General features: G+C 48.1%; 2 protein-coding genes across 16 annotated transcripts in view; one reads left to right on the top strand and one right to left on the bottom strand.

Annotated features, from left to right (window-relative positions):
* Positions 1-4,847: 4,847 nt before the first annotated feature.
* The window catches only part of PKNOX2 (PBX/knotted 1 homeobox 2), a 358,017-nt gene continuing 343,410 nt past the window's right edge, over positions 4,848-19,454 (bottom strand). For all 15 annotated transcript variants that reach the window (XM_077306320.1, XM_077306319.1, XM_077306322.1 and 12 more), the window contains 3 exons: positions 16,205-16,281; positions 11,140-11,318; positions 4,848-9,267 (listed from right to left, as the gene is read on the bottom strand). In XM_077306320.1, coding sequence (XP_077162435.1) covers positions 9,026-9,267; positions 11,140-11,318; positions 16,205-16,281 — 498 coding nt within the window. In that variant the 3' untranslated portion in view covers positions 4,848-9,025. The remainder of the gene's footprint in view (positions 9,268-11,139; positions 11,319-16,204; positions 16,282-19,454) is intronic.
* The window catches only part of TMEM218 (transmembrane protein 218), a 364,259-nt gene continuing 352,629 nt past the window's right edge, over positions 7,825-19,454 (top strand). The window contains exon 1 of the mRNA XM_077306337.1: positions 7,825-7,833. The gene's annotated coding sequence lies outside the window, so the exon portion shown is untranslated. The remainder of the gene's footprint in view (positions 7,834-19,454) is intronic.

Raw genomic sequence — 19,454 nt, 5'->3', positions numbered from 1 at the left:
CCTTGAAACGCTACTGAGTTGATTCCATGCCCTGATTGGTTGGGCTGGAGCGACTGAGGCCATCATCTTGCCTTTGAAGAGGGAGATGCCCCTCCCCCCAGCTGCAACCGAGTCAAGATAAAAATAATTGCAGACTGTCAAATTGCTCACTATGAATTTTACAGAGAAATGACATTAATTTGTATGCGTTTCCCCCCCCCCCATCTGACTCATCTTGCAATGTTTGTTTTGAAACACATTCCTAATGCTCTGGGTCATACGTGATTGGCTTCTAAAAAAAACAGAGTTAAAAATGGCATCTGACACAAATAGGGAACCCAAACAGCAACGTTTCCAGCGACATCATCCCTATTCAATGCACCCACAGTCAAGGGCCAATGTTTTTATGCATTCCTATGAATCGATAAGAGCCTCTTGTGGTAAGGCAGCAGAAATGCTGTCTGAAGCTGTCCGTCCATGAGGCTGGGAGTTCGATCCCAGCAGCCGGTTCAAGGTTGACTCAGCTTTCCATCCTCCCGAGGTAGGTAAAATGAGTACCCAGCTTGCTGGGGGGTAAACGGTAATGACTGGGGAAGGCACTGGCAAACCACCCCGTATTGAGTCTGCCATGAAAACGCTAGAGGGCGTCACCCCAAGGGTCAGACATGACCCAGTGCTTGCACAGGGGATACCTTTACCTTTACCTTTATGAATCGATAAACCACCACATACTGTGGTTGCCAACTCTGGCTCAGGAAGTTCCTGGCATTCGGCAGGCTGTGCCTGAGGAGGGCGGAGTCTGAAGAGGGGAGGAAGTTCCAGGGGATGTGATGTCAGAGAGTGCACCTTCTAATCATGCTATCGTCTCCTCCAGGAGTTCTGGAAATCAGTAGCAGTTCCAGAACTTCAGGCCCACCAGAGTCTGGCAGTAGGCTTGCCAACTCTGGGTAGGGAAATACCTGGAGACTTTGGGGGTGGAGTCAAGAGTAGGCGGGATTTGGGGCAGGGAGGGGCCTCAGTGGAGTATAACGCTATGGAGTCCACCTTCCCAAGCAGCCGTTTTCTCCGGGGGGATTGATCTCTGTCACCTGGAGATGAGCTGGCAGAGAGACTTCCTTCGTAGACCTGCTTAGAATTGCTCTCTAAAATTATTGTCCAGAAATCTGGGACAGATCCAGGGCTTCGTTTATGGAGGCACAAGCTGTTCCTACCTCCTCGCAGTGGACTTCCGTACAGACTGTCAAATGTGTCTTCTGGTAGCAAAGCAGCTGGATATTCTTATTTCAGAGACTGGTGTGTGTTAGCAAGCAGAACTGGTAGCCCCAAGCGACTGGAAAGCCAAAAGGTGAAGGACAAAAGCTGCTCACCAGAGAGTGAGATGGGTCCCTCATTGGGTGAGTTTGCATTGTGGGGATCCCCGTGGTGGCTCCCCTCCCTAAAGGGCCAACTGAAATGTGGGTTTTATTCAAGGTATGGACTTTCTTTCTTTTTAAACCCTCAGGCATGAATGATACTGGACAAGAATAATGCAAGACCTTTACAAACTTAAGAAAAGAAAGGGGGGTCCCTTTGAAAAGGGAGGTGATTCCTTTTGTTATGTTAATTTGTGCAAAGGTCTGGCCCCTTGCAGTCCACATAGGAAAGAGTACCTGGACTAGCACTTCACCAGTTACCCAGTTGCTCTTTCAGACACAAAAGACTGCTCCTGCCCGTAGTAACAGCCTCCCAGCAGAGAACCATAGATCAGACCGGTTGACTGAATTAGTTGCATAGAAGTCAGAAGCAAGAGTACACTCTGGTGTCAGAATTGATTCAAATGGGTAGCCGTGTTGGTCTGAAGTAGCACAATAAAATCAGAGTCCAGTGGCACCTTTAAGACCAACAAAGATTTATTCAAGGCGTGAGTTACTGCAGTCTGACTTGCTGGTGTCAGAAGTGAGAATACAATCGTTACCGGCAAGAGAGCCAATGTGGTGCACTGGAAACTGGGGGATCCAAGTTTGAATCTCCCCCTGTGCCATAGCAGCTTGCTGGTTGATCTGGGAGCATTCAAATGCTCTCAGCCTAACCTACCTCACGGGATAACAAATTTAGAGTCCAGGAGCACCTTTAAGACCATGCACAGTGAGGATTTGTGCGCGCACACAAAAGTCCATAGCTTGAATAAAACTTTGTTGGTCCTAGAGGTGCCCCTGGACTCTAAATTTGTTCTGCTGCTTCAAACCAATCTACCTCACAGGGTTGTTGTAAACCAGAGAATAATGTAAGCTGTTTTGGGTCCCCATTGGGGGGGAAAGCGGGATATAAATAAATCTTGTTCCTCACAAGATGGCAGATTGTTTTGGGGAGCAATTTGAGAACCTTAAGGATGTTACTTAGCTCATTGCTCGCAGAGTAGCATCACAAAGGGGGACTTTTAAGAAAGTCTGGGAAATTTGATTTAAAACCATTGAGAGGAAAATCATGCTTTTCTGCTTTGCCATTTTTGAGTATATGAACTGAGCGGTTTGTAATAATCTAAGAAAAGGGTCATGTAAAAAAACAACAGCAGCATAAAGGGCAAGCCAGTGGCACCTCTCCAACACTCCCATAATGCAAATCTGGAGCGGGTTTTACCATCCCCAAGAAGCCCCATGCCCTGGTACATTTGGGGATGCGTTGAAAGGGGGAGAGGGGGAATTTGTTCTTTTGTGCATGGAATTTAGATTGGATCTAATGTACTGATTTGGAGTACTATCCAACTATCTAATTTAAGGATGTGTGAGAACAGCCTGACCAGAATCTCAGTGACACCCCCCTGCCCCCCAGCATGCTGCACTTATGAACAATGTGGACAGCGGAGGAAGAGAGGGTGGTTTTGGGGGGAGGGGTGTATGTCAGAACTGGCCTCTGAGCTTCTTTCCTTTCTCCTGGGGGGGGGGGGACAGAATGAGATGATTTCATCTTTCCTCTCCTTGGATAAGAGAAAGCTGTGGGGAGGGGGAATTCGAACAGAAACATGGATGGCAGGGACGTGATTAAACAGCTCCCTCTGCTGGTATTCTAAAGCACAGCAAGTTATTGTTTTAGTTTAATAATATAATTGTGAGAGGAGACTCTGCTCGCTCTTCTTCTTCATCTACAGAAGAGAGAAAAATGTAGATTCAGTAACATCTAACAAACTGTACATTCGAAATGTCTACAGGTAGGTAACTTTCTGTATCTAACATGACTGGAGAACTTGAATAGAATTTGGAACTTTTGGCTCAACGTGTTTTAAGTAGTTACGAAAAGCACGGTCTGTTTTTGGACCATGGCAATTGATGGGACTGGGACAAACTGGCACTCTTGTTTGTGCCTTCAAAGTGCATTTTAAACTTCCCCCTTTCAATGTTAGCATGCGTGAAATCATAGTTCCTTCTCCCCTCTGCCTCAGGAATGGATGTCACTTATTTGCCCTTTGTGCTTCTCAAAGTGAATGGGCTTCACTCTTCATTTTAGTGGATAGCAGACAGTAGGTATGCTTAACCACAAATATGTTGATGTGCATCTGCCCTGGCCACTGCAAAGAAATGCTCCTGCATCCCTAAGAACGTGTCACTCCAGAGTCATTACTTGGGGGTATGACAGAGACCACATTCTAACTTACACGAGCAAATTCTCCAGATACGTACGTGCTTTCAAGTTGCAACCAATTTATGGTGACCCAGCAAGGGGGCTTTCAAGGCCTGTAAGAAGCAGAGGAGGTCTGCCTTTGAGTTCCTCTGCAGAATCCTCCATTGAGATCTCTTCTCCACATATCAGCCATGCTCCCTCCCCTCCTATTTTCCCTGTACCCTTCATCCATTTCTGGAATTTCGGTCTGCATTTGAGTCTTACATCATCTTCATTCCAGCTTAACCAGAAGAATTGCTAAAGTTATTTCCAGACTAGTACCGTATGCTCTTTGCCGCTATAGGCTATTCTAACTTGATTGCCTCGAAAAACCATTTTTAGGACATCCTGCAATGACTGCATCAAGGTTACCTGTATTGTGGGCTCCTGCACTTTTGCCCATGGATGAAGTAAGGTAAAGGTAAAGGTATCCCCTGTGCAAGCACCGAGTCATGTCTGACCCTTGGGGTGACGCCCTCTAGCGTTTTCATGGCAGACTCAATACGGGGTGGTTTGCCAGTGCCTTCCCCAGTCATTACCGCTTACCCCCCAGCAAGCTGGGTACTCATTTTACCGACCTCGGAAGGATGGAAGGCTGAGTCAACCTTGAGCCGGCTGCTGGGATCGAACTCCCAACCTCATGGGCAGACAGCTCCAGACAGCATATCGCTGCCTTACCACTCTGCGCCACAAGAGGCTCTTGTACCACACCACAAGTACCACACCACAAAACGCAGTGACCTCAAGGTGGCTTTTTAAAGCTGTGTTCTCCCAGTGTGCACAAGTTCATTGGTTATATGGAGGGGAGAAGAAATACAAATGGACAAACTGCAAGATCAAGGCTGCAATAATAGGAGGTACAAAAAATTAAAACCAGGTGCAGCATGGAATTTGTGCATTTCCTGCATTCTGCAGGGGGTTGGACTAGATGACCCTGGAGGTACCTTCCAGTTCTATAATTCTATGCATACCTTGATTTCCATTTGAGGAACAAGAACTGGTAATGCAGAAATGCAGAAAGAAGAAAGATCCAGAGAATGCACCCCCATACACATTCTGAGGAACCTGCAGAAAATACACATTTCCCCTCCTGGCCTTCTGAGAATGGAATTTACCTGTTTTGTAACACGGGGCTCCCTCCAATGGATTTGGGTTACTATTTCATTCTTTATTCCTAATCCTTTGTATAACAAGAACATATAAATAAACTCACAATAAAATACAGCTGGAAAACCTCATCTGGTAGCACTTTATAATAAATGGACATGAATACTAAATTACAATGGTTTCTTTTTTTCTCTATGAAATTACATATTACATTCATGCCATACCAGTATCCAAAATGGGCTCCTAGGGGCCCACTGATATTCCGATACATTCCCAAGGAACTATTTGTCGATTTCAACCCTTAATGTAAAGCAATTCATTAAAACCTCTCAACTCCTCAAAGAGCCAAAAGAAGGGGGCAAATTGCAAACTGTGCTTCGTGAAAAGAGGCGGTGGGAATTCATTCTTATAGGAAAATAAAGCTTCAAACGTGACAGGAAACAGTCAAGTGAGCACGACCTTCGCCTTGGAAGTTCAGGATTTGTTTGGCTGATGCATCAAGGAAGGTGTGTGGGAACGGGGTGGGCGGGTGGGTGGGAGTTAACAGGGAGGGGGGCAATTGTGCACAGGAAGGCTTTTGAGCAAGGAAGACAAACTGCCCCAATGAACTTTCCTTTTGACGAGCTTCATTTTACAAAATGGATTCTTCCTGGAGTTACAGTATCAAAAGGATGCATTAAAAACTCAAAGCAGACAGATGGGCTAACACTGACCACTCGTTATAAATAAGGTTATGGGAGTTTCCCACCTCGGCCGACCCTTTAGACATCAGCTCCTTCCAGGAGAAAATACATTCATGTCAGGGATGTGTAGAAAACGTGCTGAGCCAAAGAGCCCCAGCTGCTGCTCTCAAGTGAAGGAGTAAAGTCTTCTCTTTGGGGCAGCGAGCGGGGTCTTTTTCCTGAGTACCATGTACAGAGCAAAGGAACTAAACCGAAGGGACAGAAGGGACAACAATGCCTGTAAGATTCATCTTTCTCCCGTCATTCGACCAGGACTGTTCTAGAAGCAGGATGGGCATGCAAAGTCACGGGTGACTCCCCCAGCCCTAGAGACCACTGCCTGTCCTTCCCCCATGGGGCTGTGTGTGCCCACCAGGCACTGAGAAGGTGTTTTGAGCAGCCAGTCTGAAAATGTCCCCGGTTCTGGTTTGAGAGGCCCTTTCCCAATATACGGCCCTATGTAGCTAGAAGGCAGTCCCGCACGGGCAACAGGACGGCGTGGGAAGGAGAGGGCAGACTGGGCCGTACCACTTCGGCTTGCCTATCAACCCCTCGGAAATGCAAAACTTTCGTAACCGGTACTGTGCGGAGGGCAATTCTATTTTTAAAAATATCTTTGAGGTCCCTCCCTCCCTCCTTAAGTTGCATCCGGTCACTTCTGGCCTCCCCTTCCCAGTGCTGGTGTGAGGGTTTGGGGAGCCCTTGGGCGTTCTTTGCCCTCGGATAGCCCCCCCTCTCCCCAACTGGCCCCCACTTGCTTGTCACTCCCCAGCACCCCATCTGCTGCTCAGAAGGTGACTTAATCAGCAACAGGTGGGTCACCATATTGGTCTGAAGCAGCAGGACAAAGATTTGAGCCTTTTCTCTGAAGAAGGATGTATGTGCATGAAAGCTTATACCAGGGGTGGCCAAACTGTCTTTCCAGAAGTCCATGGATTATAGTTCCCAGCAGCCCCCGTCAGGATGCATCATTGACTGCTGAAGTGTGTGTGTGTGAGTGTGGGAAATCCCTTTTTACAGAATCCACATAATTTTCCACATGTGGAAACTCAAACCATCTAACTTTGCACAATCTACACTGATGTGTATCACCCTTGAGCTTCCAGGCCTCCCTGAATGTGTTCACAAAGAGTTTCATGAGACACATTTTAGAGTTTTCTGCATCTGCACAAGCATCACAGCTGGCCCTCCTTTACACATACATTCCCAAAGGTTTCCAGGCTTACAGCAAAGCAACACGCGCTGTTTTCTAGCACAGGATTAGCCCTGCTCCTCAGGAGGAAAGTGCAGGGGCTCCATTTCCTTACGGCAACAACTGCAGGGAGAGGGTGGGGTTTACCGTCCATGCATAGATTCCTTTGCTGGCTTTAGATCCGGTGTGGAGGAAGCAGGGGGAGGGGAGCCCATGGGTACGTGTGCGTGGACAAAATGGCTGTTCAGAAACGAGGCATATCTATTCACAGATGTACAGGGACCCGACTGACTGGATTTAATAGCTATGTTGCGAGGGGATTTTAATTTGAGTTAAAAAATAACTTTATTTTTACATGCCACATTCAGCAGCTTCTGGAGTAGGGAAAGAGTAGCTTTAGATATGGGAGGGGGGAAAGTTGTTAAGGCTGCTAGTTATTGGGACTGGTTGATTTATCTCCCCAACCCCCAATGTTCTATATTAACAAACCCAAGAACTGCCCATGGCAGCACGGACGAAATGACACAGTTGTCCCCGTGAAAAGAATTCAAATGCTCTCTCTTCCTGGTGACCCCGACATGCTTTGGGATTTTGGAGACAGAGCGGCAACAGGGGAAAGGGCTCTGGATCTCATCCCAGTCCTGAACGTATAAAAGGCATCCAGCTGAATGTTGTTCTTGGATGCTTCTATGTGTGGCTGAGAACTTCACGAGAAAACGACGTGGCAGTGGGGACGTTCCAGGGATGGGAGAGAGCAAAAAAGGGCATTTGCCTTCCCACCGGCCTAGCAATCGCACTTTGCCCCAGAAACAAAATCCAACAGCTTTCCACTTGGTCAACCGCTGGGAATCTGGCCCTGCTCATTCTCAACTCAGATGCAGAAGTCGTAGAGGTTATTTTCCAATGTTACGATCCCCTAAACCAGCTGTCCCCAACCCCTGGTCCGGAGACCGGGACCGGTTCGTGGATCAGTCGGTACTGGGCTGTGGCTCCTCCTCATCCTCCTCCCTGGCTGCTGCCTCGGGGGCTGCCCTGCCACTCTGCCACCAGCTCACCTTTGGTGCTCTCTGGCAGCCGCCATGGCTGGGGCTCCCCCTCGGCCTGGCACTGCACAGCTGCTGCTGTCAGCGTCCCCCAGTGGGCGGCAGAAAGTCAGGGGCACTGGCGGGAAAGCAACTGGAGCTGGGGCTCAGGTGGAAGCAACGTCTCTTGGCAAAAGACTCCTCCCCCCCAGCAGGCCTCAGTAAAATTGTCAAGCGTTGACCGGTCCCCAGTGATAAAAAGGTTGGGGACCACTGCCCTAAACAATTAACATAATTATTCAGGGACATTTGTCCTGGCCTAGCCAACTCTGAAGCAGGCAATCAAGCCAGATGTGTCATGATCAGGGCGTTCCGCTCAGAGGTTTGTGGTTCACCAGTATAGAGGGTCACCTCGCAGTGTAAGTACCTATTGGTCGCATTAACAGTAAAGCATGGCCTCCCCTCTGTGCTTTGGGATTTGGACACTGGCTAATGAGTTGGGTTGGACTGGGAAATACCAGGAAATATTTTAGGGGTGTGTGTGCGCTTTGGGAAGGTAGAGTTTGGGGGAGGGAAGACTATAATGCCATAGAATCCTTCCTCCAAAGGAGCCATTTTCTCCAGGGTCTGGAGATCAACTTGCAATAGCAAAAGATCTCCAGGTGCTCCCAGGAGGTTGGTGGCCTTACTAATGACATCCTGGAGACTTAGAACCCAGTTCTTCAGATGTAACCAGGCATCGACTTGGGTCCAGCATTAAGCGCTCTCACTGTTCACTTGTCAATGTTTTTGCATGTTTGCAGACTTTTTTATTTCCTCCCCTCTAGCTAGATATTTATAAGTGTTACAGTCTTTTACTTTCTTTTTTTTAAAAACCATCAATCTTCTCTCTCTCTCTCTCTTTGCATCTATAAATCTCTCATAAAAGCAGTGAAAATGAAAACAGACGTGCCTCTCAACTGCATGTCACCAAAAAAAAAAAGGGCTTTGCATTAGAACATCCATAAAACATTCAGTCGTACAGAAAACGCCTTACCCTAAAAACACTTCTGTTTGTTGTTATCAAAAACAAAGGTGGGGGGGAGGGGAAAACGACTGGCCACAATATGTGCCTTGTAAACGTGTGTGTCCTTCACTTAAATAATCAGTTTGCACATTTTGGCATGTCTCTGAAACGTGCCTTCGCGTCCCCATTCCTGCAACAGCGTGCAAGTGAGGGGTGGTCACTGTGGAATCTGAATGGCATCTTTCAAGGGGGGTGGAGCGCCCATGGCCAAAGTCCCGGCTCCCCCTACGATTCCTCAGGCCAACGCTGCAGGCGAGCAGGGCTTCTCCGGAAGCATCCGGCTCCACCGCCAGACCGTAATGTGCTACTCAAGGGAGTCACTGTGCTCCAAGCCGAGGTTGCTAACATTTGTGGTCTGCAGCTCTTCGGTATCCTCCTCCAGCTCCTCCTCTTCCTCTTCTTCCTCCTCCTCCTCCTCCATTTCGTCCTCTTCCTCATCCTCCGTCCCGTCCAGTGAGTCATCGTGAGCAGCCATCATGGCCTGCTGCATAGCAATGGTGGCATTGTCTGAGGTGAGAGACTGCAGGTTGTCCATGTTGATGGAGCCTAGGACAAAGGCAACAGCTGGACTTAAGAGGTCTTGTTAATTAATTAACCAATTGATTGTTTATTTGATGTCTATCTCGCCCCTCCTGACAAGTTGGCTCGGGGCGGCTTACAACAATAATTAAAACAGTAACAATAAAACCCCATAAAAACACCCCCTTATAACAAAACAGTAGAGATGGCGACTTCTTGTTTAGTATATCTAATCCCCTCCCTTCCTTCTTCTCCTACCCCCGTTCGACCGGAGGGTCAGTTGTCTTCCACTGGGAGTGAGGCATCAAGGACATTTCAATTATTTGTTACACGAATCTAGGGCTTCCAGTTTGGAAAATGCCTGGAGATGCCTGTGGGACAGAACTAGGGGAGGGTGGGGTTTGGAGAGGGAAGGGACCTCATTGGGGTATAAGACCATGGAGTTTATCCCCCAAAAGCAGCCATTTTTTCTTCAGGGGAATTGATCTCTGTAGTCTGGGCATTACTTGTCATATTGGAAGATCTCTGGGTTCCGCCTGGAGGTTGGCAAGCCTACCCCGACCCCACTCATTCTTCCAAGGAACTCTGAGAGGTCATACATTCCCATGTCTAAATATGGTTTCCCTTCCGAATCAGGCACTTTCAAGCCTGTGGTTTTCAAACTGCGTTTGGGAGCTTATCAGGGGCTCCTCAGTGAGCAGGACCATTGCAGACAACCATCCCTGAAAGACACCTTGACCATCACTGCCCACCTCTTGATAGACAATGCAGCTTCAAGCACACTCAGTTTATGCAAAGCCGTAATAAAAGAGGAGTCCCAGACACTGTTGGGCTGGCAGGCCCCAAGGGAATTTTAAGGCATTCCAATAGGCAGGGGTAGAAAATGGCTGCCGTGGGCCCAATCACAAAATGGCTGCCAGACAGGATTTGTGCCTGGGGCCAAGCCAATGCCACACAGCAGCCTGGGATCAGCTTTAGAGTTCAACTTGTCAGTAGGGAGTAGGCCTCCCATTCTTACCTGCCCCTATTTCCCATCTCCAGGTATAGGAGAAGAATAATCTTCATGTAGTGACAAGTCTAGGAATTTTGCCTAGCACATGTGATAAAAACCACAGAGACTAGGAAATGCAATTTTTAGCATCATCCAGAAATGACAAACTCCACCCTCCCCAGGCACCTCCCACCGAATCTTCCAGCATTTGCCAACACAGTGCTGGAAACATTCATAGTAGGAATTACCAAAAACTCTCAGGTTCCCCCCCCCCCTCGCATTTCCCTCAAAAACATTTAGATTCCACAGGGTCTATGGTTGAGGCTGGGGTCGGCGGTGTAGATCTATCGCCCCCCCTGGGGCCTAAGTGGACAACATTCTTGCTCCATTTTCTCGTCTCCTCGTTTGGAGGGGAGGGAGCGGGTTGGTTTTTTGTCCGCCAAGTTATGAGTTTTTAGAGTCTTTTAATGGGGACTTTTAATGTTTTTTTTTTAAAACTGTTGTTACCCGCCATGAGCCTCAGGGGAGTGGTGGGATATAAATTAATAACAATAACAATAACAATTTTAGCTCTAATAGTCAAAAAGCAAGTCTGCATTAGGAAACACACCAGTGCGTTCCATGGCAACGTCAGGAGTAATCTTTGTGATTCTGGAGTCCTGGGCAAAAGTCCAGCACGGGGCCCATGAATCACTGCAAGCCCTCCCCCCCCCCCGCTGCCCCGATGCTGTGCCTCCCCATGTCTGTACCCCAATGGTCCTGATGACTACCAGGCATGGCTGGCAATCCTAGGCGGTGGACCGGATTTGAAAATGGCAGAACAAGAAAGTTAAGAAAAACGTGGAGCAACCAGCCATGGTATTGTCCCAAACCATGTCCATCTCTGCACCTCCGATGCCCACTCTTACCGTCGGGGTTAGTTCCGGGGTTCCCTCCTTGTTGCTGCAGCACACCAGCGGCAATGGAGTTGGGCCAGAATCTCTGAGTGGGTCGGTGCTGGGACTTGATCTTCTTTGCTTTGGGGGCCGGGTCAGGGTTGCTCGCATCAAGCATGGGCTGCAGGATACGCCGTCGGGCATTGATAAACCTTTCCAGAGGGAGAAAGAGCATGAAATGATGCCCTGATTTTCATTTCTAGCCCTTTCTATTTCAAGATGGAAGTAGAGATCAAACGTCAAAGGACCCTCAACATCACTTCCAGACTACAGAGCCGCAGTTTCTATAGCTGTGTGAAAATTTTCCTGAGTCTCTCTGGCTTTTTGTTTTCTCAGTTCCGCAACTCCTGCTGTCCTTCAGGCCTCTGAATCTCTCTCGGTTTAATATTTCTGTCTTCCCCCTGCCTTTTCCCTTATGTCTTTTTTTCTCCCTGTCTTGGTTAAACATCCATAATGACAAAGAGCTCTGGAGAACGCAAAAACTTGCATAGTGTTTTGTGTCAATATGGTTGGTCCTAATAGGATGTCATTTTTGATTTAGCTTTGGACCTTAAACCTCATTTCCCCAGCACAGATAGTCTTTTAAAGGCATTCGTCCTTCTTTTTAAACACACACACACAAACAACTGAAAACTATGATATCTATGAGAAGATACTGAATTTCTTTAAAAGACAGGTGCAAAGTTTTATGCTATGGCCACTGACTACCCTGGATAAGCTGGATTCTGGAGATTTTTGGTGGTGATGGTGGGGGATCACTTGGCCACGAAATCAGGGTCACTGTGTGTAGGCAGGCAGTTGTGTGTCCCTGCATTGTGCAGGGGGTTGGACTAGAACAGCGGTCCGCAAGCTTGCGCCTGCTGCGGACTGCTGCTCCAGAGTCCAGGGAGAAGGCGGCCCGGGGGCCCGCGCACGTGCGGCAGCCCCAGCACATGCGCGTTTGTGCCGCCGCCATGCCGGCGGCCGCGGCTCCCCCTCCCGGCCCCTCCGGGCCGCAAGCAAATCAGCTGCTAAAGCGGCCGATTAGCTTGCGGCTCGGCAAGCTTCTCTTCCCTACCCCCCCCGAAGCGAGAAGCTTGCTGGGCTGCCAGCTAATCGGCCGCTTTGGCGGCCAATTTGCTTGCGGCCTGGCGAGCTTCTCGCTTCGGGGGGGGGAGGGAAGAAGGAGCCGCGGCCTGGCACCAAGGCCTTCGGGCCGCGGCCCACGGGTTGGGGACCACTGGACTAGAAGACCTGGGAGGTCCCTTCCAACGCTATGATTCTAACCTAGTCCCATGCTGCCTAAAGCCAGAAAAACAGGAGCCAGCTGATGGACTGAGGCTCAGACAGGACAGGAGACAGTGTGATTTAAAAGACAGGCTGTGTGACAGAGACAAACAGTGAAACTCTCAGCTAATATTCATTCCGATGCTTGGTTTTGGGCAGGGGTGTTAGCGCCAAGGAAAAGAATTTCAAGGGTGCTCTGCCTATAAATAGCCACCAGGTGGAGCTACTTGAATAATTCCCCTTGCAAGGTGATAGTTCAAGATAGGGAGCTGTGTTAGTCAGTCTGCAGCAGCAGAAAGAAGCAAGACTCCATGTCCAGCAGCACCTTAAAGACAAATAAAATTTGTGGCAGGGGATGAGCTTTCACGAGTCGCTGTTCACTTCTTCAGATACAAGGTGAGTTTTTGCTTCAGTTTCACGCTGAATTTTTTAAATGTTCCAACTCGATATGCTTTGCTACATCATCTGACACAGAGAAATCACAATGTAGTCAGCAATGTGTTTTTCGGAATGTTGCGCATACAATACAGAAGGTGGAAGCACTTCCAAATCAAATTGATCGTTACTTTTATAGGTCTTGAAATTCAGACCTGGATTTTAGAATTTCCTGACCCTAAAGGCATCCAAATGAAGTGAGCTGGGACCTTCTGCTACAGATCATGCAAAGGAACTGTAAGGCAAAGTTGTTTTTTTTAAGAACCGTCCATTCATACTTCTTCTCTGCTCCATAGCACCCCCCATGTAACAAATTCCCAATCTTGGTAAAACACAGAATGAGCAGGGGTGCCGGCTCCTAGGCTGTTTTTGGGTGGCCTAAACATTTCTATGTAATATCTGGAATCTGTTTGGGTTCCATTGAGGTTGTACATTTGAGAAGCACACACACGAGAGAGATAGAGAGAAAGAGATATAGAGATAGAGAGAGGGAGACAGAGAGAGAGAGACAGAGAGAGAGAGAGAGACAGAGAGAGACTAATTATTAGAATTTATCCAGAATCTGATCCCTTATAAATTTTCTTTTTCAAATGTGCCACCTTGCGGTTACATCTAGAATTGAATCCTGGAGACTTATAACAAGGCATTCATAATTCAGTTCCTCTACAGGCATTTGCAGGGAAGAAAGTGAGAGAGGGAATGGGTTGCTTAATCTTCCCTGTGCCCACCTCCTTTTCCTTTGCAAAGAACACCAGACCGCAGGCTTCCCTCTGTTCTCAGAGCCTTTGTGGGTAGCGGGAAATGGGATGAAATGGCCTGGAAGAGGTTTCCAGGGGAGAAGAGTTGGGTAATGGAAGGATTTATCTCCTCCCTGCCCATTCTTTCCCCCAACAAATGCTCCTCCAGCCCACTCTAGCAGTACAAGGGAAACTACATGGGAGTTCCCACAGAAAGAAAGAAAGTTTAGCTGCAGGAGGGGAGAGGGGAAAGCGAGCAGAGAGCAGTGGAATTCCTGTGTGTGTTTTAAATGTTTTAGTCCTTCCTCCAGCTCTATTATACATATGAAAATAAGCCTCCTGACGATAAGGATCAGCATCTGAAGTCCAACAGTATCTGCAACATTAGCAAGAACTGTTTTAAAAACCCTACAAAATAATTAGTACAACGATACATAACATGGTTAACGTGAAGGAATTAAGTAGAGGAGAAAAGATCCGTGTGTGTATCTACATTGATATATCTCACCATAGTTAATTTCGAAAAGAAACATACAGAGAAGTAACACTGGATTGGATCCAGACTGTAAGGTTTTTGTACATGCAGGATAATGCACTTTCGTTCACTTTCAAGGCACTTTCGTGATCGCTTGCAAGTGGATTTTCCCATTTCACACAGTAAAACCCAGTTGCAAAGTGCATTGAACGTGCACTGAAAGTGCATTATTCCTCCCCTCAATTGGCAATTTACACTGATTGCTCTCTTCCAACTGCAGACTCCCTTTATGTTGTACTTCATGTCCCCTAGAAAAGGAGATCAGCAGGCTGCGTTGGAGAGAGGAGGGGGAGGCAGGAAAGCTCTAGATCCAGCCCACCGTCTATATAAAGCAGGGGTAGTCAAATTGCGGCCCTCCAGATGTCCGTGGACTACAATTCCCATGAGTCCCTGCCAGCATTTGCTGGCAGGGGCTCATGGGAATTGTAGTCCATGGACATCTGGAGGGCCGAAGTTTGACTACCCCTGATATAAAGGAATGCAAATTAGGACAAAAGTCTTATCCCAGTGCCACTAAAAAGGCCCTGTCCGCGTCAGCAGAGTCCCTTGGTGGTGGCCGGGCAGAGCAGCCAGCTCTAGGTCATGACTCATGCTGATAACTTCAGTTCACACACGGCTAAGCCAATTTATTCTGCATTTCCTAAAACAACAGTCGGGACTAGCTCGTTGCAGCTCTCTATAAAAACGCGTATGACGGTTAGAGAAACCATTTTGATAAATGGCTCTGGAGTTCATCGTTAAGTGTTTTCTGTCTTTTAAAAACGCCTATTAATATTTTATAGTGTTAGGTCATTTTCATTTTATACTCTGTATGGATTTGTTGTTCTATGCTGGTTACACTTTTTAAAAAATGCAGCTTACTGAAAATACAATAAGTCGTGGGGAGAGATTATTGGCAGTGGGCAGGCTTGGGAACCAGGGAACCAATTGGCTTACAGAATGAATGAAAGAGAGACCCAGAACCTGAACAGGTTACTGTCCTAAGCAGACAATTGGGAAGCAAGAGATGGACGGAATGAAAGTACAAGGGAAGGGATGCGTAAATATACAGGGTCAAAAACGGCCTCTCTGGGGACCCACAGTCTCTTGTAGGCTGATGTTTGAAGCATGGTATTTATCTGTTTATCACATGGCTTGTGTTAATACAACCAGGAGAACCTAAGATTGTCCAGCTGCCAGGCAAGAAATAGTCAGAGGAGATTTGCCATTGCCTGCCATCATAACCATCATAACCCTGCAAAAAGCAGAAATCTGCACACTTCTTGATGCCGATTTTTCAAATATCAAGGCTTATATCCACTTCTGGATATCGCGGAGGAAGGGTAGGGTCACTCCAGATCAATCATTTATGTTGCAGAGGGAAAATTTAAAGCACACAAAATCAAAATGGAAATTGAATTCAGTGTAGACGGGAGGGATTCATTCAAGCTGGGAGTGGGTAAAAAGCCCCGTGCATGCTACACCCAGGTTGGGTTGAAGCAGGGTAATGTAGCTATTAAAAGTACTGGAGTAGCTCCCTTGTGAGGCCCAAGTTCAAATTGCATTAGATGACCGGGAGCCACTCTCCCTGCCTCATAGAGAGGTTGGGCCTCTAAAATGGCAAAGGGACCTCTGTGCGGAACTCTGAACTCCTTACAAGAAAGGCAAGATCTGTAACTCGATCAGTTATAAGCAGGAGGTGGGCCAAGAGTAACCAGCCACGAGATGGAGTTTCCCCAGAATTACAACTGATCTCCAGGCTAGAAAGACTGGTTCACCTGGAAGTTTCAGAGGGTGAACGTTATGGGGTGACAGTGTCTAGGACAGAGGTGGCCAAACTGGGGTTCTCCATCAACTACAATTCCCATGAGGCCTGCCAATGGGGACCATGGGAACTGTAGTCCGTGGACATCTTGAGAGCCACCCCTGGTCCAGGAGAAATGGAAGCCCCAGAATGACATCACTTCCTCACTGAGCTCCCTCTCTTCCCCAGACTCTGCCCCCCCCCCCCCCCAATCTCCAAGAATTTCCCAAAGACAGGTTTGGCAGCCCTGGGTGTGCCCCGCTGTGCCCCCTCCTCACTCACCAGTTGTTGACTTGTAAGAGCGTGAGGTTTGTCTGTGCCGCGATCTGCCTTTTCTCATCCTCTGTGGGGTAAGGGTGCTGAAAAGAGAGAAAGACCATTGTCACTTGCATGGCATTCTAGTGGCAGGGCTTATCCTGACCTCTCCCTGTCAAAGGTGATTTGAAGCACAGCCGGCATGCCACTGTCTGCTTAAGAGTGCTCAGGTGTAAATGGCTGTTGTTCTATGTCCTGGTGGTGTTACAGAAACGAGAATCATTTTGTGTGCCGTCAGGGCCCCGATCTCCTCCGGGAGCTTGTTCCACCACGTGGGGGCCAGGACAGAGAAAGCTCTGGCCCTCGTTGAGGTCAAGCGGGCTTCTTTTGGGCCACGGATCACTAGCCAGGTACACTGGGCCCTGATGTTATTACCAGAACCTTTAGCCTGATCTGGAATTCGACTGGTAGCCACTGTATGGAGGATGGGTCGAATGTGGGACCTCCATGGTGTTGCTGTGAGGAAACCTGGCTGCTGCGTTTTGGACCAGCTGTAGTTTCTGGATCAAGAATAAGGGCAGGCCTGCGTAGAGTGAGTTGCAGAAGTCCAGTCTAGAGATGACCATCACATGGACCCCTGTGGCTAGGTGTTCCGGGGCCAAGTAGGGTGCTAGAAGTTTGGTTTGGCGAAGGTGGCAAAATGCCAGCCCTCATGATCTTAGCTACCATTAAGAGGGAAGCATCCAGGATCACGCCCAGCTTCCTGGCGGAATGAGCCACTGAAAGCTGCACAACATCCAGGGTGGGCAGACGCGCGTCTTCACATGGTCCCATCCTAGCCAGCCTCAGGACCTCCGTCTTTGAAGGATTGAGCTTCAGACGACTCTGTCTGAGCCACCTCGTCACTGCTTCCAGGCAGCTGGCTAATGTTAAACTAATGTTCCTAAATTTTATGCTGAGGAGGGGGGGGGGAGAGTACAGTATGACCTGAGAAGTACAGTAAGGTTAGAAGTGGGGCCCGCTTCAAATAGCATCAGGATGACTGGTTTAAATCATGGATCACCTACCCTTCATTTAACGAGAGCTCCTTCTGAGTAATGGAAAACAGTCTGAGCTACTCCCCTCCCTTCCCATCAGGTTACCCAATTTGGTTCTGTCTTAGAAACCGAAAATGAGGCAAGGAAGAGTACCAGAAACGAGGCTATGAGCCAACCAGCACGGGGTGGGGTGAATCCTATGAAATAGAAACTTTTGCTTTAGTTTCTATGCTTGAGCTGATGCTTGAGAGCCAGTTTGGTGTCGTGGTTAGGAGTGCGGACTTCTAATCTGGCATGCCGGGTTCGATTCTGCGCTCCCCCACATGCAACCAGCTGGGTGACCTTGGGCTCACCATGGCACTGATAAAACTGTTCTGACCAAGCAGGGATATCAGGGCTCTCTCAGCCTCACCCACCCCACAGGGTGTGGGGAGAGGAATGGGAAGGCGACTGTAAGCTGCTTTGAGCCTCCTTCGGGTAGGGAAAAGCGGCATATAAGAACCAACTCTTCTTCTTCTTAGAAGCCTAGTGTAGATCTTTCCTGGACCTTTCAGGGGTTACACAAGCTACTTCAGAGCAGTCACCAGTCTGTGGGTAGGGGACCCGCCCGGGTTAAACAATTTCTCAGGATCAGGTTATTTTACAGATCATAATCCACTATGTGAAGAAGACACAAAAAGAATTGGTGCAATGTGAAGAAAAGCCTTTATCGAATGGGGCCACCGAGAAAGCATTCATGAGCGAAATGCAGGATTTACCGGCTCCTCGTTTGGATTTTGGAATTTCCGGTGGCATTCCTACAGCTTGTTAACATTTTTATGCATTGTTTGTGCTTTCAAATCATTTGATGAAAGCTTTTCTTCCCTTTGTCTCAATTCTTTGTGTGTTGTCTTTACACAGTGGAGTTTGTTCTTTTGTACAGATCAGACAGCAGATGGCAGCAGCGCCCTGGCTTGACAGTGGGAGAAAAATTGAGAAATGGGGCGCAAGCAACTTCCTTTGCTACACCAGGCGAATACTGACTTACAGGGGGAAACTCATGCAAACTTCTAAATCATGTAATGTCAGCCTTTTCCTTCTTTTATTCTGAGCCATAAGAGCTCCCAGCATGAGATTCTGGGAGCCAAAAGCTTGGGATATCTGAAGAAGTTATTGGCTATTTGCAATGCACTCCCCTTTCTAATTTGTCCCCCCTCCCCCTTTCCACAACGGAGATCCCTGGTGGCTTACAATACTCTCCTCTCCATCACTTTACCTTCACAACAACCCTGTGAAGCAGGTTAGGCTAAAAGAGTGTGACTGTCCCTTGGGCACCCAGCAAGCTTGCATGGCAGGAGTGTGTGCGTGGGGAGGGGGGATTTGAACCCAGGTCTCCCAGATACTAGTCCAACACTGGCTTTCTGCGCATAATGCACTGCCTACTGCATGCAACTGTGGACACGTGAAGGTACCTGATATTGAGTCAGACCATTGGTCCACTTGGGTCACATGTGTCTATTCTGGCTCCCCAGATTTTCAGACAAAGGGTCTTTCAGATCACCTGATATTAAGGTCGCGAACTTCCAGGCGGGGGCTGGAGATCTCCTACTTTTACGGCTGATCTCCAGACTACAGAAATCATTTCCTCAGGAGAAAATGGCTGCTTTGGAGGGTGGACTTCTCTATGGCAGGGGTAGTCAAACTGCGGCCCTCCAGATGTCCATGGACTACAGTCCCCATGAGCCCCTGCCAGCATTCGCTGGGAATTGTATGGGAATGGGAATTGTAGTCCATGGACATCTGGAGGGCCGCTTAGCAAGCATGGTGTAGTGGTTAAGAACGGCGGCTTCAGATCTGGAGAGTTGGGTTTGATTCCCTGCTCTTCCACGTGCAGCCAGCTGGAAGACCTTGGGTTCATCACAGCTGTGATAGTGCTGTTCTCACAGAGCAATACTGTCAGAGCTCTCTCAGCCTCACTTACCTCCCAGAGTGTCTGTTGTGGGGAGAGGAAAGGGAAGGTGAATGTTAGCTGCTTTGAGACTCCTTCAGGTAGACAAAAGTGACATATAAGAACCAACTCTTCTTCTTCTTCAGTAATATCAGGGCTCTCTCAGCCTCACCCACCTCACAGGGTGTCTGTTGTGGGGAGAGGAAAGGGAAGGCGACTGTAAGCTGCTTTGAGACTCCTTCAGGCAGTGAAAAGTGGGTATAAAATCCAGCTCCTCTTCTTCTAGCCCTTATTGTACCACTACCATCAGTTC

This window comes from Paroedura picta, chromosome 12 (assembly GCF_049243985.1).
Source record: "Paroedura picta isolate Pp20150507F chromosome 12, Ppicta_v3.0, whole genome shotgun sequence".
NCBI lineage: Eukaryota > Metazoa > Chordata > Lepidosauria > Squamata > Gekkonidae > Paroedura > Paroedura picta.
The sequence above is the reverse complement of the archived record's forward strand: the minus strand, read 5'-3'. Positions and strand labels throughout refer to the sequence as shown.